Source organism: Prionailurus bengalensis, chromosome C1, assembly GCF_016509475.1.
Source record: "Prionailurus bengalensis isolate Pbe53 chromosome C1, Fcat_Pben_1.1_paternal_pri, whole genome shotgun sequence".
Lineage (NCBI taxonomy): Eukaryota > Metazoa > Chordata > Mammalia > Carnivora > Felidae > Prionailurus > Prionailurus bengalensis.
The window spans coordinates 33,167,107-33,189,197 of NC_057345.1; the positions used below are offsets into that span (position 1 = coordinate 33,167,107).

At 42.9% G+C, this 22,091-nt stretch overlaps 3 protein-coding genes across 8 annotated transcripts in view; 2 read left to right on the plus strand and 1 right to left on the minus strand.

Moving 5' to 3' along the window:
- ZMYND12 (zinc finger MYND-type containing 12) overlaps positions 1-10,973 on the minus strand; it is a 33,518-nt gene extending 22,545 nt beyond the window's left edge. The window contains exon 1 of the mRNA XM_043574610.1: positions 10,669-10,973. Coding sequence (XP_043430545.1) covers positions 10,669-10,778 — 110 coding nt within the window. The 5' untranslated portion in view covers positions 10,779-10,973. The remainder of the gene's footprint in view (positions 1-10,668) is intronic.
- A 345-nt stretch (positions 10,974-11,318) lies between these two features.
- Positions 11,319-14,747, plus strand: PPCS (phosphopantothenoylcysteine synthetase). Of its 4 annotated transcripts, none has more exons than XM_043574605.1 (3): positions 11,319-11,915; positions 12,087-12,190; positions 13,896-14,747. In XM_043574605.1, exons 1-3 carry the CDS (start codon positions 11,408-11,410, stop codon positions 14,217-14,219), a joined length of 936 nt encoding a protein of 311 aa, XP_043430540.1. In that variant the 5' UTR covers positions 11,319-11,407; the 3' UTR covers positions 14,220-14,747. The 4 variants fall into 4 exon arrangements, with proteins under 4 accessions (XP_043430540.1, XP_043430543.1, XP_043430542.1 ...); XM_043574608.1 differs by having other exon boundaries at positions 11,358-11,470; XM_043574607.1 differs by lacking the exon at positions 12,087-12,190 and having other exon boundaries at positions 11,662-11,915.
- Positions 14,748-17,589: 2,842 nt separating this feature from the next.
- CCDC30 (coiled-coil domain containing 30) overlaps positions 17,590-22,091 on the plus strand; it is a 130,974-nt gene continuing 126,472 nt past the window's right edge. For 2 of the 3 annotated variants that reach the window (XM_043574612.1, XM_043574614.1), the window contains exon 1: positions 17,590-18,185. The gene's annotated coding sequence lies outside the window, so the exon portion shown is untranslated. Of the gene's footprint in view, positions 18,509-22,091 lie in introns of all 3 variants that reach the window. The other variant, XM_043574613.1, reaches the window with a different exon arrangement.

Sequence of the window (22,091 nt, forward strand, 5' to 3'; positions counted from 1 at the left end):
GGATTTAAATAATATAACAGAAAGTGAATTTAGAATAATAGTCATAAAATTAATCGCTGGGCTTGAAAACAGTATACAGGACAGCAGAGAATCTCTTGCTACAGAGATCAAGGGACTAAGGAACAGTCACGAGGAGCTGAAAAACGCTTTAAACGAAATGCATAACAAAATGGAAACCACCACAGCTCGGCTTGAAGAGGCAGAGGAGAGAATAGGTGAACTAGAAGATAAAGTTATGGAAAAAGAGGAAGCTGAGAAAAAGAGAGATAAAAAAAATCCAGGAGTATGAGGGGAAAATTAGAGAACCAAGTGATACACTAAAAAGAAATAATATACGCATAATTGGTATCCCAGAGGAGGAAGAGAGAGGGAAAGGTGCTGAAGGGGTACTTGAAGAAATAATAGCTGAGAACTTCCCTGAACTGGGGAAGGAAAAAGGCATTGAAATCCAAGAGGCACAGAGAACTCCCTTCAGACGTAACTTGAATCGATCTTCTGCACGACATATCATAGTGAAACTGGCAAAATACAAGGATAAAGAGAAAATTCTGAAAGCAGCAAGGGGTAAACGTGCCCTCACATATAAAGGGAGACCTGTAAGACTCGTGACTGATCTCTCTTTTGAAACTTGGCAGGCCAGAAAGAATTGGCACGAGATTTTCAGGGTGCTAGACAGAAAAAATATGCAGCCAAGAATCCTTTATCCAGCAAGTCTGTCATTTAGAATAGAAGGAGAGATAAAGGTCTTCCCAAACAAACAAAAACTGAAGGAATTTGTCACCACTAAACCAGCCCTACAAGAGATCCTAAGGGGGACCCTGTGAGACAAAGTCCCAGAGACATCACTACAAGCATAAAACATACAGACATCACAATGACTCTAAACCCGTATCTTTCTATAATAACACTGAATGTAAATGGATTAAATGCGCCAACCAAAAGACATAGGGTATCAGAATGGATAAAAAAACAAGACCCATCTATTTGCTGTCTACAAGAGACTCATTTTAGACCTGAGGACACCTTTAGATTGAGAGTGAGCGGATGGAGAACTATTTATCATGCCACTGGAAGCCAAAAGAAAGCTGGAGTAGCCATACTTATATCAGACAAACTAGACTTTAAATTAAAGGCTGTAACAAGAGATGAAGAAGGACATTATATAATAGTTACAGGGTCTATCCATCAGGAAGAGCTAACAATTATAAATGTCTATGCACCGAATACTGGAGCCCCCAAATATATAAAACAATTACTCATAAACATAAGCAACCTTATTGATAAGAATGTGGTAATTGCAGGGGACTTTAACACCCCACTTACAGAAATGGATAGATCATCTAGACACACGGTCAATAAAGAAACAAGGGCCCTGAATGAGACATTGGATCAGATGGACTTGACAGATATATTTAGAACTCTGCATCCCAAAGCAACAGAATATACTTTCTTCTCGAGTGCACATGGAACATTCTCCAAGATAGATCATATACTGGGTCACAAAACAGCCCTTCATAAGTTTACAAGAATTGAAATTATACCATGCTTACTTTCAGACCACAATGCTATGAAGCTTGAAATCAACCACAGAAAAAAGTCTGGAAAACCTCCAAAAGCATGGAGGTTAAAGAACACCCTACTAACGAATGAGTGGGTCAACCAGACAATTAGAGAAGAAATTTAAAAATATATGGAAACAAACGAAAATGAAAATACAACAATCCAAATGCTTTGGGACGCAGCAAAGGCAGTCCTGAGAGGAAAATACATTGCAATCCAGGCCTATCTCAAGAAACAAGAAAAATCCCAAATACAAAATCTAACAGCACACCTAAAGGAACTAGAAGCAGAACAGCAAAGGCAGCCTAAACCCAGCAGAAGAAGAGAAATAATAACGATCAGAGCAGAAATAAACAATATAGAATCTAAAAAAACTGTAGAGCAGATCAACGAAACCAAGAGTTGGTTTTTTGAAAAAATCAACAAAATTGACAAACCTCTAGCCAGGCTTCTCAAAAAGAAAAGGGAGATGACCCAAATAGATAAAATCATGAATGAAAATGGAATTATTACAACCAACCCCTCAGAAATACAAGCAATTATCAGAGAATACTATGAAAAATTATATGCCAACAAACTGGACAACCTGGAAGAAATGGACAAATTCCTGAACACCCACACTCTTCCAAAACTCAATCAGGAGGAAATAGAAAGCTTGAACAGACCCATAACCAGCGAAGAAATTGAATCGGTTATCAAAAATCTCCCAACAAATAAGAGTCCAGGACCAGATGGCTTCCCAGGGGAGTTCTACCAGACGTTTAAAGCAGAGATAATACCTATCCTTCTCAAGCTATTCCAAGAAATAGAAAGGGAAGGAAAACTTCCAGACTCATTCTATGAAGCCAGTATTACTTTGATTCCTAAACCAGACAGAGACCCAGTAAAAAAAGAGAACTACAGGCCAATATCCCTGATGAATATGGATGCAAAAATTCTCAATAAGATACTAGCAAATCGAATTCAACGGCATATAAAAAGAATTATTCACCATGATCAAGTGGGATTCATTCCTGGGATGCAGGGCTGGTTCAACATTCGCAAATCAATCAATGTGATACATCACATTAACAAAAAAAAAGAGAAGAACCATATGATCCTGTCAATCGATGCAGAAAAGGCCTTCGACAAAATCCAGCACCCTTTCTTAATAAAAACCCTTGAGAAAGTCGGGATAGAAGGAACATACTTAAAGATCATAAAAGCCATTTATGAAAAGCCCACAGCTAACATCATCCTCAACGGGGAAAAACTGAGAGCTTTTTCCCTGAGATCAGGAACACGACAAGGATGCCCACTCTCACCGCTGTTGTTTAACATAGTGCTGGAAGTTCTAGCATCAGCAATCAGACAACAAAAGGAAATCAAAGGCATCAAAATTGGCAAAGATGAAGTCAAGCTTTCGCTTTTTGCAGATGACATGATATTATACATGGAAAATCCGATAGACTCCACCAAAAGTCTGCTAGAACTGATACAGGAATTCAGCAAAGTTGCAGGATACAAAATCAATGTACAGAAATAGTTGCATTCTTATACACTAACAATGAAGCAACAGAAAGACAAATAAAGAAACTGATCCCATTCACAATTGCACCAAGAAGCATAAAATACCTAGGAATAAATCTAACCAAAGATGTAAAGGATCTGTATGCTGAAAACTATAGAAAGCTTATGAAGGAAATTGAAGAAGATTTAAAGAAATGGAAAGACATTCCCTGCTCATGGATTGGAAAAATAAATATTGTCAAAATTTCAATACTACCCAAAGCTATCTACACATTCAATGCAATCCCAATCAAAATTGCACCAGCATTCTTCTCGAAACTAGAACAAGCAATCCTAAAATTCATATGGAACCACAAAAGGCCCCGAATAGCCAAAGGAATTTTGAAGAAGAAGACCAAAGCAGGAGGTATCACAATCCCAGACTTTAGCCTCTACTACAAAGCTGTCATCATCAAGACAGCATGGTATTGGCACAAAAACAGACACATAGACCAATGGAATAGAATAGAAACCCCAGAACTAGACCCACAAACGTATGGCCAACTCATCTTTGACAAAGCAGGAAAGAACATCCAATGGAAAAAAGACAGCCTCTTTAATAAATGGTGCTGGGAGAACTGGACAGCAACGTGCAGAAGGTTGAAACTAGACCACTTTCTCACACCATTCACAAAAATAAACTCAAAATGGATAAAGGACCTAAATGTGAGACAGGAAACCATCAAAACCTTAGAGGAGAAAGCAGGAAAAGACCTCTCTGACCTCAGCCGTAGCAATCTCTTACTCAACACATCCCCAAAGGCAAGGGAATTAAAAGCAAAAGTGTATTACTGGGACCTTATGAAGATAAAAAGCTTCTGCACAGCAAAGGAAACAACCAACAAAACTAAAAGGCAACCAACGGAATGGGAAAAGATATTTGCAAATGACATATCGGACAAAGGGCTAGTATCCAAAATCTATAAAGAGCTCACCAAACTCCACACCCGAAAAACAAATAACCCAGTGAAGAAATGGGCAGAAAACATGAATAGACACTTCTCTAAAGAAGACATCCGGATGGCCAACAGGCACATGAAAAGATGTTCAGCGTCGCTCCTTATCAGGGAAATACAAATCAAAACCACACTCAGGTATCACCTCACGCCAGTCAGAGTGGCCAAAATGAACAAATCAGGAGACTATAGATGCTGGAGAGGATGTGGAGAAACGGGAACCCTCTTGCACTGTTGGTGGGAATGCAAATTGGTGCAGCCGCTCTGGAAAGCAGTGTGGAGGTTCCTCAGAAAATTAAAAATAGACCTACCCTATGACCCAGCAATAGCACTGGTAGGAATTTACCCAAGGGATACAGGAGTACTGATGCATAGGGCCACTTGTACCCCAATGTTCATAGCAGCACTCTCAACAATAGCCAAATTATGGAAAGAGCCTAAATGTCCATCAACTGATGAATGGATAAAGAAATTGTGGTTTATATACACAATGGAATATTACGTGGCAATGAGAAAAAATGAAATATGGCCTTTTGTAGCAACGTGGATGGAACTGGAGAGTGTGATGCTAAGTGAAATAAGCCATACAGAGAAAGACAGATACCATATGGTTTCACTCTTATGTGGATCCTGAGAAACTTAACAGGAACCCATGGGGGAGGGGAAGGAAAAAAAAAAAAAAAGAGGTTAGAATGGGAGAGAGCCAAAGCATAAGAGACTGTTAAAAACTGAGAACAAACTGAGGGTTGATGGGGGGTGGGAGGGAGGAGAGGGTGGGTGATGGGTATTGAGGAGGGCACCTTTTGGGATGAGCACTGGGTGTTGTATGGAAACCAATTTGTCAATAAATTTCATAAAAATAAATAAATAAATAAAATAAAATAAAATATCAATTTTTAGTTTTGTTGATTCTTTCTCTTGCTTCTCTATTCTCTATTTCACTTCTCTCTACTCCAATCTTTAATATTTTCCTCCTTCCATTAGTTTTGGGTTGAGTTTGCTTTTTCTTTCTCTAGTTTCTTAAAGTGGAAGGGCAGGTCACTGATTTGAGATCTTACTTCTTTTCTAACGTATGTGTTTATAGCTAGAAATTTCCCTCTGAGTACTGCTTTTACTGCATCCCGTAAGTTTTAGTATTGGTATTTTTGTTCTCATTTCATCTCAAAGCATTTTCTAATTTCCCTTGTGATTTCTTCTTTGACTCACAGGTTAAGACTGTGTTATTTCCATACATTCATAAATTCCCCAAATTTCCTTCTGTTATGACTAATATCATTCCGCTGTGGTTACAGAACATACTTTGTATAATTTCAACCCTTATAAATTTATTGAGACTTGCTTTATGGTCTAATACATGGTCTATCCTGGAGAATATTCCATATGCACTTGAGAAGAATGTATATAGATATCTGTTAGGTCTAGTTGGCTTATAGTGTTGTTCAAGCCTTGTATCTCCTTGCTTATCTCCTGTTCATTATTCACGGTGGAATACTGAAGTGTCCAACTATTAATTATTTCTCCCTTCTCTACTTCATGCATCTTGAGACTCTGTTGTTGGATACATAAATCATGAGTTTTTGCATTTCTACTGCCGATTATATATTTTTACTCAAATGTCTAAGTTAACTGATTCAATTTATACATATTCCAAAACTGGTAACGATAACCTAGCACAGGGTCAGCAAAGTTTGTCCGTAAAGGGCCAAATATTTTAGGCTTTGAGAGCTACATGGTCTCTGTTGTAAAAATTCAACTCTTGTGGTAGCACAAAAACAGTCATAGACAACATATAGCTTTGTTCAAACTCTCTCTCCTTCTTTCCTTCTGGGACAACGGAAATGCAATGAAGTATTTTCTCTTTAAACTGTAACCGCTATCATAGAAATGACATAAAGCACTTAAAAATTTTTATAGAGAATTACTGTAAACAAATCAATTAAAGCACTTAACAGCCAGGATATAGAAACAGTTGAGTTCCATAGGATATTTATTAAATAGGGACTTTTTGAATAATCGTGTGAGCAATGGAAATATTAATTTACTTAGCTGCCTGAATTTTTGTTCCACTGAGAGCATTTGACATATCTAGCCTTTCCAAATAAAATGAGCATTATTTATATATTCATGAGTTCTTTTTCTTATTCATCTGTCTAATCCCTAATACCCAGCACAGTCATGCATAAAGGAGTTGAAAATATATTTTCAATCAGGGCTCACAATCAAGTAGCCTGTGAGCTAGACATTTTTTGGCCAATATCATGTTTTGTTTTGTGTTTTAATAAGTTTGTTTAATTTTTTTTAAGTTTATTTATTTAAGAGAGACAGAGACAGCATGAGTAGGGGAGGGGCAGAGAGAGAGAGGGAGAGAGAGAATCCCAAGCAGGCTCCACGCTGTCAGCACAGAGCCCAAAGTGGGGCTTGAATTCACCAAACCATGAGATCGTGACCTGAACTGAATCTAAGAGTTGAACACTTAACCGATGAAGCCACCCCAACCATTACCCCCCAACCATTACCATGTTTTTTAGACTAAATTTGGAAGACATTAGGCAGGACACTCATTCTGCAGTTTACCACAGATCATACTGTCTCCTACTATTGAATGCCACTTCACTATTCGTTTTCTTTTCCTGATCAGTGAAAACATTTAAATTTGTGCCCCACATGTTAAATAAAACTTACTGCAAATCACTCTTATCTATATGCAATGATTTGTTAACTTACAGTACTAAAGCCTCTTGTAACTTTCTGTAATGTTTCAGTGTGCACTTTAATAAAATTGCCTTTTCTTACAAATGTTCTGTTTCCTGGCTATATTCTCATAATCCAATATAGAACAATATGTGCAAGATTAACAGAGTGTATAAAACAGATGTGTTTATATGAAAAGAGTATAAAGAAGTTGACCAAAATATCAGACTATTAATCTCTAAATTGTGAGACTATAGATTTTTCTTCTTTATTTTTTATATTTTCAAATTCTCTATAGTAAGCATGAGTTACATTAATAATTAGGGAAAAAAATCTTTTGGGGTGCCTGGGTGGCTCAGTCAGTTGAGCATCCAACTTTGGCTCAGGTCATGATCTCACAGTTCATGAGTTCAAGTCCTGCATCGGGCTTTGTGCTGACAGCTCAAAGCCTGGAGCCTGCTTCCAGTTCTGTGTCTCCAGCTGTCTCTGCCCCTCCCCTGATCACCCTCTGTCTCTCACTCTCTCAAAAATAAATAAACATTTTAAAACATTTTAAAAGAAAAAAACTCTTCTGCAAAAAAAGAGGAAAAAAAAACTTTCACAAATTCAAGTTTACTGTCCTTCTGGCTCCTTAAATTTGGAATGAAGGAAAAGAATATTTACTGAGTGTCAGTTTGGTTTCTGGCATGATGCTACATGCTTTGCACTCAACCACAAAACCTGGTGAGGGAGGAGTATTAAAGCCCCCATTTCTGAGATGCAGAACAATTAACTCAGCTTTATTTTATGGAAAAATCTTAAAATCCCCAGGACACAAGCATAGAGAAATCTGAAGAAAAGAAGGTGGAGGGGAGAGGAGAACACCTTAAAGAGAATTAAAGGCAGTGAAAGAAGAGAAAGGAACTAATGGTGGATAGGGGCATAGGAAATAATAACTGATTCATGCATTCATCACATATTTAGTTCTGTTTCACGACACTCTGCAAGAGACTGTAAGGTATATACAGATGGGTCTGACACAGATCAAAAGACAGCATTTGCAGGATAGTCCTTCTACACATATTCAACATAATATCCTGCATTAATGGAACATAATAAAATTGAGATAGCACACGTGTCAACAACTAAAATGAAGAAGGGAAGTAAGAGTCATGTGAGAGTAGAGAGTGACGACAAAGTGAGTTGAGAGGAAGAAGGAATTACTTCTGGCTGCAGGGATGAAGGCAAGAAGGAAAGAAGTAGATGCTCATATCAGGTAGAGGCTCTCCTCTCTCCCCTGAGTGCCAGGCCTGTACTTGAAGTGGTTTACTAGCCATCTCTCCCAAGGGACCTGAAGGCCCTCAAACTGTGTATCCCCTACCCAATCTGTCACCCCCCACCACCTCCTTCTGTGTTAATAGGTTTACTACCCACTCAGAAGCTCGCTTATTCAACAAATGATCACTGAGTGTGCGGTATGTGCAGCCAGTAGGTTTAGTAAGAGACACAGATACTAAACAAGTAAACACGAAATACAAAAGTACAGGAAAAACGAAGAAAAAGGTGAGCGAGAAAACTCAGAGAGGAGTACTTCCAGAAAGACCTCTTTGAAGAAATAACATTCCTGAGAACTGAAGGATGAGAGGGAGCTTGGGGCTGAAGAGGACGTTCCTAGTAGAGAAAACAGTCCAGGCAAAGACACTGAGGGAGGAAAGGACTTGGCAAACTAGACCTGAAGAAAACCTCGGTAACTACATCAAGAAGAGAGGGTGAGTGTAGTGGGAAATGAAGGTAGAGAAATGACCAGGGCTTTGTAGTTTTTGCTACAAATCCTGAATTGTATTCTAAAGGCAATGAAGACACTGCAAGAAAAACACAGATGCCGTCCCTTCCCTCATGGGATATACAGACCTAGTGAGGAATATGGACTATTAAACAACTGATGTCAATCTGTGTCCTAAATTTTAGGCTAGGGAACATATAGAGTGCTGCGAGAGCACTGAGGAGGAACACCTAATTCAGTCGGAGAGAGGTAGATTCACTTTCTACTAGGATCACTGCAACAACTTCTTCTTCTTTTTTTTTTTTTTTTTTTTTTTAACATTTATTCCTTTTTGAGAGACAGAGTGTGAGCAGGGAAGGGGCAGAGAGACAGAGAGAGAGAAACAGAATCCGAAGCAGGCTCCAGGCTCTGAGCTGTCAGCAAAGAGCCCGATGAGGGGCTCAAACTCACGGACTGCAAGATCATGACCTGAGCTGAAGTTAGATGCTTAACTGACTGAGCCACCCAGGTGCCCCAACTGCAACAACTTCTTAATCAGTGATGCGGCCACCAGGGTCTACCTTCCAATTTATCTTCCACACTGCTACTGTCATCCTTCCTTAACACAAGGGAGAGCCCGTCAAAACGATCCATGACATCCCAGAGGATAAATTCCAAACTTCTCCATCTCATGTCACCATCTGGCCCTAACCTGTATCTTCTTGGTTTAAACTCCTACTACTATCTACCACAATCGTTTTTAAACGTTCTTTTTAGTAAGAAATACATTTTACCATTACAAACACACATATCCACATAAAATGCTAAAAATTTTCAAGAAACAATTCAAGTAGGGTTACTCTGATACTTTCTATGTTATTCTACTTTCTTCCTTAAAAAAGTGCATTTTCGGGGCGCCTGGGTGGCGCAGTCGGTTGAGCGTCCGACTTCAGCCAGGTCACGATCGCGCGGTCCGTGAGTTCGAGCCCCGCGTCAGGCTCTGGGCTGATGGCTCAGAGCCTGGAGCCTGTTTCCAATTCTGTGTCTCCCTCTCTCTCTGCCCCTCCCCCGTTCATGCTCTGTATCTCTCTGTCCCCAAAATAAATAAACGTTGAAAAAAAAATTTAAAAAAAAAAAGTGCATTTTCCTTAAAACGCTGGTTGTGATTTATCCATGATCTGCTAATGGGTCCAGTCTGCAATGTGAAAATCAGCAACTGCTTCCTCCACTACCTTCTCTACCTGGCTCTGAATAAACTCTGTTCTTTTAGCTTTTACCCAAGTAGACCTGGATGCCAGGAGTACCCTGCCCTTCTGTCTTCATTGTTCATTCACCTAGCAATTTCCTACTGACCTTTCAAGAGTCATCGCAAACATTATTTACTCAGAGAAACCTTTCCAGATACTGCCCCCAGCCACTAGGCTTCCATTCTTAGAGGTCCCCAGAAACAGCGCACCTTGAATGACAGTACTTGTCATGCTGAGTCTACTATAATGACTTTTTAAAACAAGTTAGTTTGCTGGACTAGGTTTCTGGCCATCTGCCACCTAGCAGTTTTATCTCAGGTCCAACATAGGTCTAATTGGAAGCAAAGATCAGGGGATGTTATGTTGAACGAATGAAATCTCATCTCATTTTCTACTACCCTCCCCACACTCTCACCGTCTTGGCTGTGCACCAAACTGGCCTGGTTTCTATTCCTCAAACACACCACAGCCTTTACACCCTCAGAGCCCAGCATTTCCACAGTGGACTGCTCCTACTTTATTTTCACATCAGTATCTACCCTCCAAGAAGCTGTCTGCCCTATTTCCCATCACATTTCCTTTGTCTTTATGGCATTTATGACTCTCTGAAATTATCTTGTTTTCTTTTTATCTATCTTCCGCATTAGTATGTTAGATCGTTGAGGGGCACCGTCCACCAAGTTTCCACTAGTAACTTCAGCTTCTAGAACAGTGCATTGCGCACAGTAGGCGGTCAACAAAACATCTGGTGACGAATGAATGAGTGGGAGAAGAGGCACACACAGAAGTCTTGGGGACCTGTCTTGAAACCGCCTTGAGTGTTCCCTGGCAGAGCTGGTGCTATGGCTTACGCTGGGCACCCAGACCTGTAATGGGGAGAGAGGGAGGGAATTGAGGGGCCCACGTGCCACATTTCAGGGCCTACCAGTAATAAGTGACCGTGCAGGCCGTGCACACGCGCTCGGCCGGGGCTTCGCACACTTCGCAGCAGAGCCGGCGCCCCTTGGGCACCGCCAGCGGGCAGATGATGTCCATGTTGCAGCCAGCGGCGTCTTCGGTCCCTAGGACGGTTGCCTGGAGAGGACACGCCCGACGCCGGCGTCACGTGACCACTACCGGGCAGCCTCGTTCCCAGGAATTCAAGCTCGGGGGGGAGAAGCGCAGTTCCACTGACATCTAGAGTGTATTTGTGGGGTTAAAAAATAATAATAATTTAAAACACACACACACACACACACACACACACACACACACACACACACACACACACACACAAAACTCCCTCCCCCCCCGTTAAGTCCCGAAGGTTAAATGGCCGAGCAATCTGACTCCAGTGGAATCAAAGTCCAGGAAGGTCTATACGGTGGCCGGTTAGAGGCAAAAACGGACAGTTCATTACCGGAGGAGGAAACTAACATGAGGGGATGTGACTCTTCCAGATGCCTGCCCGCCCACAAGTCCCGCTAGCTCAGGGTCACCTCTGCCGCGCTGTGGGTCGAAACCGGCACGCCTCCCCCGACGCGGAGAAGGCTGGCGCCGGCGTGCGGCGTAAGGTAAAGGTCCGCCCCCTCGCTATTGCGGCTGCGCGGGGACCTGGAGCCGGGCTGGGGCGCGGCGCCGGTGGCGGTAGAGTGTGCGCCAGTGTGGGGCGCGCCCAGGGACTGATGGCGGAAGTGGACCTGGTCGCCGAGTTCCCCAAGCCTGCGGGAGCTGCGCGCTACGCCGAGGTTATGGCTCGCTTCGCCGCCAGGCTGGGCGCGCAGGGCCGGCGGGTGGTGTTGATCACGTCCGGCGGCACCAAGGTCCCCCTGGAAGCCCGACCAGTGCGCTTCCTGGACAACTTCAGCAGCGGGCGGCGCGGTGCCACCTCGGCCGAGGCCTTCCTGGCCGCGGGCTACGGGGTCCTGTTCCTGTACCGCGCTCGCTCCGCCTTCCCTTTTGCCCACCGCTTCCCGCCCCAGACCTGGTTGTCGGCGTTGCGGCCCAGCGGCTCAACCCCTTCGGGCTTGCTGAGCCTGGAGGCCGAGGAGAATGCACTTCCGGGCTTCGCGGCCGCTCTGCGGAGCTACCAGGAGGCTGCGGCTGCCGGCACCTTCCTTGCCGTGGAGTTCTCCACTTTGGCGGACTATTTGCATCTGCTGCAGGCTGCGGCCCAGGCGCTCAATCCGCTGGGTGCGTGCTCTAGGAGTCCAAGGTTTCCTGCAGGCAGAGCCTTTCTCCCCCAGACACTTTTCCCCTCACCTTTTCATTATCCGCGGTCTCACAGCCAAGGGAGCCTGAGTTGAAAAGGACCCGATCCCATATCCCACTCCGATTTATTACACCCTGTGCTTCTCTCTGCAGGCTCTTCTGCGATGTTTTACCTGGCTGCGGCCGTGTCAGATTTCTATGTTCCTGTCTCAGAAATGCCTGAACACAAGATCCAGTCATCTGGGGGCCCACTGCAGGTGACAGGCGCTTCTCTTCCAGAGATCTGATCCCCCTATAATCAATCTTGGGTTAATTCCCTCTTGATCTGGAGATGGCCTTTCTGCATTCCGTATGTGCTAGGCACTAGGGATACAGAGATGAATAAGACACCGCCCTCCCTCAAGAACCTCACACTCTAGTGAGGGAGCTGGACACAGACATAATTACAGTACAGAGTGATAAATGCTCTAGTAGAGGTACGTACAAAGTGAAGTCAGAGCATGGGGTGAGTGAATCTTGGGGAAGTCAAGGCAGGCTTCCTGGAAGAGATGACATAACTGGGTTTTAAAAGATGAGTAGAGAGTATACCAGACAAAGTAGGGAAGGTCATTACAGATTGAGTACAGATTGAAGTTTGGAAATGAGCAGTATGCGGTGAACTGAAATTCTTTGGTAAGGCTGGAGAGCAGGGAGAGTGGGGAGCTGGGCAGGGGGTGGGGAGACTGAAGAGAGCTTACTTCGCAGAAGATTTTGTATTCCCTCTTAAGGAACTTTATCCTGTGGAGCTAAGGAAAACAAGTAGGAGAATGAGACAAAAATTCTTGTTTGAAAAGAACATTCTGGCATCAATAGGAAAGGTAAATTAGAGAGAGAGAGGTGGGTGTAAGATAACCATGGTGGCTGTAGTTTGAGGAAGGGGTATGGGGTGGCTAGTGGTGTGGTTCAGATGTTGAGATGATCTGGCTTCTTGGAACCTGAGAGAGTTCTTAATCATTTATGATACAAGCAGAATTTAAAAGGAGAAACTCTGCCTGTGGGACACTTGCTGTTCATTTGTTCAACAGATAATTTATTGAGTACCCTCTATATGCCAAATACTATGGCAGGACTTGGAGATAAAGCAGTGTAAAGAAATACACTGTGCCCCTATGTTGCTTCTCCTTTGCGGAGGAGACCATAAATAAGCCAAATCCATACTATGTTAGATAGTGGAAAATGCTAAGCAGAAAAATTAAGTGGGGAATGTATGTATAATCCCTATGCTAACTTTCTGAGGGGGAAATCCTGATAATTATCGTAGTAAATTCACACTTTTAAAAATCTGGGAGCTTTGTATCCTGTATTTTTTGGTTCTTCCTTGAAAGTACACAAACCGACTCAACATTCTTAGAAGGGATCAAGAATGGCATAGTGGGAGTTTTGATCAAATGAAAATAAAAATCAGTTCTGTTTCTTCACCGCTAAGATGTGTTACGAGTGACAGTGTTTAAGTGGAGTCAAATAGCCATTCTACCGGTGCAAGAAATATTTTAGGCAGAGGTTTAAAAACCCAACTTTAATTAAATTTCTGCCAAAGGTACATTTGGGTTATAGATTTGCATGAACAGATTATTTGCATTTGTTTATTTGAGTGTTTGGTACAATGAGGGGAATGTTGAATAAAATATAATGCTCTTTTCCTAGAGCTCTGTTAATGGTAATGAGGGTGGTAGGGCAAGGTTAATTCATGGCTTGTCCCAGGATTTGTATAAAGCCTTGGAATTAGGTATCTTTATGAACCCTCTAGAACCAAGGCTTTTAAGCCAAGCATGTACAAATGCTTTGAAAAGTTTGACAATGAGAAATACCACTTAAACTGACTTAGCCAAAAATCTGAGTCCTTGCTTCCTTAGTTTCCCATGAGATTGACCTGGTAGATACTGAGCTTTGTTTGCTTATTAAGCTTTTCTTTTTCCAATACAGATAACAATGAAGATGGTGCCAAAAATGCTTTCTCCTTTGGTTAAAGACTGGGCTCCCAAAGCATTTATAATTTCCTTTAAGTTGGAGACTGACCCTTCCATCATACTTGATCGTGCACGGAATGCTTTGGAAGTTTATCGACATCAAGTGGTGATAGCTAACAGCATTGAGTCACGACGGTCCTTTGTGGTTATTCTAACCAAAGACTCAGAAACCAAGATATTGCTATCAGAGGAAGAAGTAGAGAAAGGTGTAGATATAGAAGACAAGATAGTGGATGATCTTCAGTCTCGACACACGGCTTTTATACATGACAAAAACTGAAGTGAAAAGCCTTTGTAGGATCAAAACTTGTTCAGCGGATCAGGGCTCTTACAAGTGGTGAAAATAAACCCTTTGCTTTCATAAAGACAGAGAAAATGAAGGGAGAAAGCAGTGAGTGGTATGCAGGTGAATATAGTTTGGTATTTGTCTTTTAAAGGTCATTTCATACTCCATAAAAATGAACACAAGAGCAAAGCAGTTACGACCAAACCACCTGACACACTCACCTGATTATCATCTGGATTTTGAAAATGAACGCAAACTGTTGCTCACCTTTAGAAAAAGAGCTCATTGGGAATTATATGCCTCCGCATATACGTGTGAGGCCTGAATATCAACCTTCTTCATACTATGAGAAGGATTAGGGATGCATGAATGGCCATGCCTTGAAGATCAAATATTTCTTGATGCCTACTATGTGGTAGGTCCTGAGGATTATGAAGATTAAAAAGATGAGTAAATATGTCTCTGTTTGGGAAATGGATGTATGAATAAAAAAGTGCAATAAAGTATGTGCCCAAAAGCCAACACAATGGAAATGATGTTGTTTTTATCAAAGATGGGAGTAGGAGAGAAGGACACTTCCCTTGGGATAGATTCCCTGTAGAATGATGTGCTTCCTTCCCCCTACATTTACTTTTTGCTCCTTTTTCTAGATTGACTCTATTTGACATAACAGTTTGCCTTTCAAATATTTTAGAACTGCTCTTAGGGGAAATTTAACTTTGGCTTCTACCCCGGGGCCAGGCAGGGACCTATTAGTGACTTCTGCCTTGAGGGAAGCTTTACAATGTGGTAAGGAGTATGGGTTTTGGAGTCAAACCTAAGTTTGATGGTTCCAGCTGTGTCACCTGTGACCTTTGTAACCTTACACCCTTAACTTCCTCTCAGGCTCCTCATTTATAAACCAGAGATAATAAATCTCTCTGCTAAGTAATGCCCTTTGTGGCGAGGATTAGATAAAACAGTGAAGATAAAGCATTAGTCTGGTGCCTGGCATGTAGATTTTTCACCTGCGCTTAAGTTTTCTGGTGTATTTTCTGGCGGTGGCAGTATTATTCTGGTGCCTCGCTTGGTCCCTGAATTCTTAAGATTTCAAAGCAACTTTCACTGTCCTGAGCTTTGGGTTGGGAGTGCACAAGAAGTGTGGTTCAGAAAAATCCCCTAATGATCTGTAGGATGATCCAGAGTGCATATTGAAAAATTACCATTAATAAGTAGATAGAAATAGGAGTTATACATATTTGATTTAAAATGCTGTTAGTGGAGCACCTGGTCACTCGGTAGGTTAAGCATCTACCTCTTGGTTTCGGTTCAGGTCATGATCTCGCGGTTTCATGAGTTCAAGCCTGGAATCGGGTTCTGCACTGGCAGCACAGAGCCTGCTTGGGATTCCCTGTCTCTGTCCCTCTCCCTGTCCCCCACTCGCGATGACTCTCTCTCTCAAACTTTTAACAAAATAAAATATAATTAGTGCTATTTCATGGAGTTGGGAAGGGTACCCCCTTGTGTCTAATGACAGGCACAATTTTAGTTGAAAAGATTTGAGTAGAGGTGCCGAAATGCATTGAAATAAATCAGTAAGTCAGGAGATGTGACTGAGCAGAGGAAAAATAACTGCAGCAATCAGGACTATTCTGTAAGCAGCAGTTTCATTGAACAAAAATTTTAAATTAACTTAAGGTCCAATTAGCAAACCCTCAAAGACAACAAGCTCTGTCAGCAGTGGCTGCAGTACTGAAGGGATAGGAAGCAAAAGATTGATTTTCTTCCCTACATCTATAGCTTTATGTGAATGATGACTGTCATTATGATGTTGGAATGTCCAATAAGAGCAAATGGAGTGAAAACTAGAAGAGATCTTAATGTTTGTTTCTGCCATAATTATTACTTCCCTGGAGAACCATTTCCTATCCTGTTTTGTTATGCTTAAATAAACGCCACTTCCCTACATGCAATTATTTAAAGTGTTTCCCAATTCAGTTTAATTTTCATTTGAAGCACTTAAACAGTATTCACACATGTTAATATTCCAAGAGATTTTTTGTTTCTTTAACAGCAAATAGGAGTGTGCAAGGGAAGAAATAATGAAAAGGAACATGAGTCAATGAGAGCGAATGAGAAGGCACTTGATCTAGATTGGATGACCAAGGATTGTTTGGAGGAAGTGACACTTGAACTGATAAGTAGGAGTTAAGTGGGCCGGAAGTGATGGTGGTGAGCATTTTAGATCAGAGTAAAAACACTTGCAGGGCTCTTGCACGAGGAAATGGTTGAAGCACTTACAGAAAGTAAGGGATAAGATCTGTCCAGACAACTGGCCAAGCTTTGGAAAGGATCCTATGTGGAACTAGAATAAGACTGAAATGTACCTGTGTGGGATATCAGCAAAGCAAGGGCCCCCAAAACAGGAGTCAAATCAAGCTTTGAAGAACTAGAATCTTGCAATAAGAGCATTTAAATGAAGATGATATAAACCAAGCCTCTGTCAAATTGTCACTTAGAAATTATTTTGCATGACATAGGTGGAGGAAGGAAGGGTTCATCCAAACTGAATTTTCAGTGCTTGGGACTTCTCCTTCCCCTCCTCCTCCTCTTCTTCCTCCTCCCCACCCCCCCCCCCTTTCTTCTTCTTCTTCTGCTCCTTCTTCTTTAGTGCTTAGAACTTCTAAAGGACTCTGTCTCAGGGACAATTCTAGTCAAGTCCGGTTTATTCATGTTTTACAGTAATAAAGACGGGTCCAAAAATGTGATTTGTCTTAGGCGCCCCAGGTAGTGACGGATCTAGGCTTAAAACTCAGAACTCCTGACCCCTCTCCCTTTTAAGAATGAAGTTACTTCTAGAAAAAAATAAAACCATTAGGCCCGGTCTTTATTTTTTTTTTTTCAACGTTTATTTATTTTTGGGACAGAGAGAGACAGAGCATGAACGGGGGAGGGGCAGAGAGAGAGGGAGACACAGAATCAGAAACAGGCTCCAGGCTCTGAGCCATCAGCCCAGAGCCCGATGCGGGGCTCGAACTCACGGAGTGCGAGATCGTGACCTGGCTGAAGTCGGACGCTTAACCGACTGCGCCACCCAGGCGCCCCTAGGCCCGGTCTTTAGATAAGGCCAGGCGGGAAGCTATTTGATAGTTATAAATGCCCGCTAACAAAATGTATCCCCGAAGTAGCAAGCGTGCGCCCGGTTGTGACCATGGTTACTGCAAAGCCAACGGAATGAGCCGTACCTTCAATCCTGCCCAAAAACCCCGCCCCACGACCCAAAAGCCAATGGTGTGCACTGTCTCCACAGGAAGAGCAGCCCCTGAGCCAATGGTGCGCGTCGTTTCTATGGTTCCCGCCGGAAGGATGCCTTGGCGTCCCTGCGGCCAGCGCGGTTGCTATGACGCTCCGGCCTGAGTAGGCACCTGCAGCTGGCAGCGGAGCAGCGGTGGAGGAGCCGTGCGACTCGGGACTCTCCAAAAGACAATTTCCGACCTGGTTCCTGAGGTTCCCCCTGTTCCCGCTTCAGCCCCGAGGAGGAAAGCGCCTACTCCCCGTCCCTTTTCAGCATTCTACGTCTTTCCCGCTCGTCTCCCCAGTATGGCCTGAAACAGGAGAGCCTGTGTAGCTCTGCCTTTGTAGTCGCGGGCTGGAGTGAAACCGCCTGAAGAAGGGCTCGTCCGTCTCCTGGGACCCAGCCGCCCCAGGCCTTTAGGTTTAGGCTGCCTGTCTTGCTGAGAGAGAGCTTGGAACCCCGTCAGTCAGCTATCGGGCGTTCCTTTTCCCACCGCCCAGGCGAAGACTCGGCCCTGCACCGCCAACCGCGCCTGAAGGTCCCGGCCCGGACGAAGTCCTCGGAGCCACGGCTTCCCCTGGTTGTAGGCTGTTTTCTGCCTTTTCGCCTTAGGTTCATCATGCGGAACCTTAATTCCCGATGAAGCTCTGGAGGCCTTTTGTATCTTCAGCATCAGACGTCATCAAGTCAGTTACTTTCTGCCTTTCCAGCTACAACCTCATCCATTTCTCTCATCACCCAGAGTGCCAGTTTTCTCATCCTGCTCATTCCACAGCCATTTTCACCCTTTCTTGTCCACGCTGCGCATCACTGAATGTCCATTCGTCTCCACCACCTCTGCCATCTATAGACCACCTCCCTCTGCTTTCCTACTACAATGCTTTGGGTAGCTAAGTATTCCACATTCTCCAGCTCTGGGATCATTTGGAAGATTTTCTCTGTTTCTCTGCACTGTGGCAAGCTTCCTGTCTTGGGTAAACTAGAGACTAACATGGAGAAGCGCACATTGGTAAATACAAACAGTAAATTTCTACAAGCCTAGTGTGTTTTGAAAGTGGAGGGGAAAACAACCAAAATGCATTTTTAGGCCGGTCCCAGGCTTATATAAAGAAAGAAGATTGTTCCTGGCTCAAGTGAATACTATGTTAGGTATACACGATGCTTTCATGCATGTGAAAAGATCATTCAGGATGATCATGTAACAGGATTTCAACTTTCATAAGCCTATATGAATTCAATGCCTTGATACGATAGAATTTTCTGGAGAGGAGATGCTTGAAACAGCATCTCTTGTGCCTTCTCTTCATGTCAGTTTCTTAATTAGAAGGCGTTCTTTGCTATGTGAGCCAAGAAACAGAAATGATGAGGAGTGGTTGAAAATAAATATTTTTGGCAAAGGAGCACTCTTAGTGGTCCTTAAAAGACTGGAACATAGGACCTTAAAAATAGAGTGAGTTTCATTTAGAGCCAGTGCAATTTCCTTTTAGTTGGAAAACTTTATTTAAATTGTCTTAAAGTATGTGTTCCTTGTTGAGTCTTACTATTTCTTTCTCAGTATTCGGATTTAAATGTAAACCATTTTGAATATACGCAAAGTGTACACTTTGAGAGGGTATTTTGGGAGCCAGAATGATTTGGATATTTTTATTTCTCAGGTCAATTACGACACTTATTTATGATATCTCATACTTACAGCCAGGTCAAGTTTCCAAACACTGAGAAGTTCAGCTTTCTCTTCTATAATAGATGGGGGGGGGGGGGGGGTAGAAGTTCTGAAACTTTTTCAGTTGTTCACATTTAATGGATAAATTCTAACTTTTGAAAAAGAGTGTTAGATGCTATATCGCAAGGGGTTTACCTTTCCCTTCCAAAATGTATATTCTGAACAAACATGATGGCAACATTGAAAAGTAACTCTTTCTTTTAAGATTTTATTTTGAAGTAATCGCTATACCCAGCGTGGGGCTTGAAACTCACAACCCCACAACACCGTGATCCGGGGTCCTATGTTCTACTGACTGAGCCAGCCAGGCATCCAAACAGTAACTTTTAAAAACTTTTCTTTCACCCTGCACAGTAGTTCTAAACCCAGGGGGTGATCCTGCTCCCCAAGAGATGTGTGGCAATGGATAGAGACATTTTTAGTTGTCACAGCTAGGGAGATGTTACTGGCATCCAGTTGGCAGAGGCCAGGGATGCTGCTTTATATCCATCTGTGCACAGAATATCCCTCCACAACAAAGAATTATTCAGCTCAAATGTCAGCAATGCTGAGGTTGACAAACCCTGCCCTAACGTATCGAGTTTATTTTTCTGTTCTGGGTCAGTCCTTGCTCGTGCGTGTGCATTTTTACATAGCTGTAATGATAGTGTACACGTTGACTTTCCTTTTCTCTTAATTTTATATTTTAAGCATTTAAACATTGCTTTCAATTTGAGAGAGGGGGGGAGGGGGCATGCACGTGCCAGCGCAAGCAGGGGAAGGGCAGAGGGACAGGGAGAGAGAGAATCTCAAGCAAGCTGCACACCCAGTGTGGAGCCCAACGAGGGGTTCAATCCCACCACCATGAGATCATGACCTGAGGCGAAACCAAGAGTTGGATGCTTAACCACCTGAGCCACCCAGACACCCCTATAATTCTCTTAATGTGTCTTTATTTTGAGAGACAGAGAATGAGTGGGGGAGAGGCAGAGAGAGAGAGAGGGAGAGAGAGCATCTGAAGCAGACTCTGCACTCTCAGCACGGAGCCCAATGCAGGGCTCAATCCCACAAACCATGACATCATGATCTGAGCTGAAATCAAGAGTCAGACGCTCAACCGACTGAGCCATCCAGGCAGCCCAAGATGTCTATAATTTTTAAATTGTATTTGTGTAGAAGGAAGAAAGAAGGGTTAGGGTGAGTAGCCTATCTGGATATTTCAGTTTTTGTGGCCATGCTATTTACGTTTGTTTCCTAATGTCATTCTAAGACCATGAGATCCCAACCTCATCTTTCGCTCGGAGCCAAAAGATGTGCTGTAGCACAAGGTGTGGTCCTGGCCCCTTCACCGTAGTTTGAGGGCACCTGTAGGGGAAATAAGAACGAGAAGCGATGAATCTACGCCCATTCTTCTTGCCCTCGTTCCATTTAAAATCCTTTTTCTCTGTCTCAGCTTGCTTTGACAGCTTTACCAACTCGTTCTTTACATCTGGAAGTTTTGAGGGGCCCCTAAAAGTTTTTAAGATACTTAATGAGCATTTATTCAGTATCTACTTTGTAGAGAATAGTTGTGTGTGCTTTGATATGTGGGTAATTTGAGGCACAGTTTAGATGTCAGAGCATTTATAATTCAAATAATGGATTTATATTGCTTTAAGGTCTGCTTTTTTAGAATTTTCAACCTCCATTGAGTCCCAGTAAATCCCCTGGGAAAATGTGCATTCTGGGATGTCATAGCAGAACAGGCAGAGGGGCCCAAATGTTCAAAGTCATGGAAATAATCAGCAGCATGAGGGGGATCAGTGAGTGTACCAGCGTGGAAGGCTAATGTCAAGGTGTGGCGGAAGACAAGGCTATAGAGACAGGCAGGAACCAGGTTGTGAAGAATCTCTGGTGCCAAGCTAAGGGGTTGAACTCTTCCTGAAAGCACTGCAAATGATAAGCAGCAAGTGATTTGCATTCAGAACGGTCAGTCTGAGGGCTGTGGATGGGGGCCAGCCTGGCAGCAGGGACATCAGTTACGGATACAATAAACTGGACAATAAATGAGGAGAGCCTACACTAAGGCAGCACCGTTAGATAAGAGGGAGAATCTACACATTCAGGGACTGGTTGTTAATGAGAGTGGGATAAATAAGAAGGCAGGGCCATGGATGCCTCCCAGGTTTCTGGCTTAGGAAACTATATTGATGGTGATTTTATTAACTATTGAATACAGAAGGCGGACCAGGTGGAAAGGAAAGATGAGTGGATTGTTCAAACTGAGTTGTTCATCAGACAATTAGATATGCATTGGTCTTAAATAGTAGACTCATTTTAGATTGCCTTCCTCGCCTACATCCTCTTCTTTGGAATTTGTACCTCTCCAGCAATCCTTGCTTAAAGAGTAGACTTTGGTTGGGGTGCCTGGGTGGCTCAGTCGGTTAAGGGTACGTGACTCTGGTCATGCATGAGGCGCTCTGTGAGTTCAAGCCCTGTGTCGGCCCTGTGCTGACAGCTAAGAGCCTGGAGCCTGCTTCAGATTCTGTCTCCCTCTCTGCCTGCCCCTCCCCCGCTCGTTCTCTCTCTCTCTCTCTCTCTCTCTCTCTCTCACCCTCTCTCTCTCTCAAAAAACAAATGAACATTTAAAAAAATGTTTAAAAGAGGAGACCTTGGTGGCTGTATTTTTACCCCTACTTCCAAACCATTCTAGTCACAATGGACTGAATGAGGATTATACAACTAACTTTGGAGAGGGGGGCACAGTTCATTGGGTGAGCAAAAAATAATGATCCCTCTTTCATGAATTTGAACTAAAAGATAAAGAACAGAAATGACTTATCTGAAAAGTTAGATAGGCTTAACATGTGAATGGCTGTTTTTAGCCTGGCCGATGAGCAGGCAGAGAAAG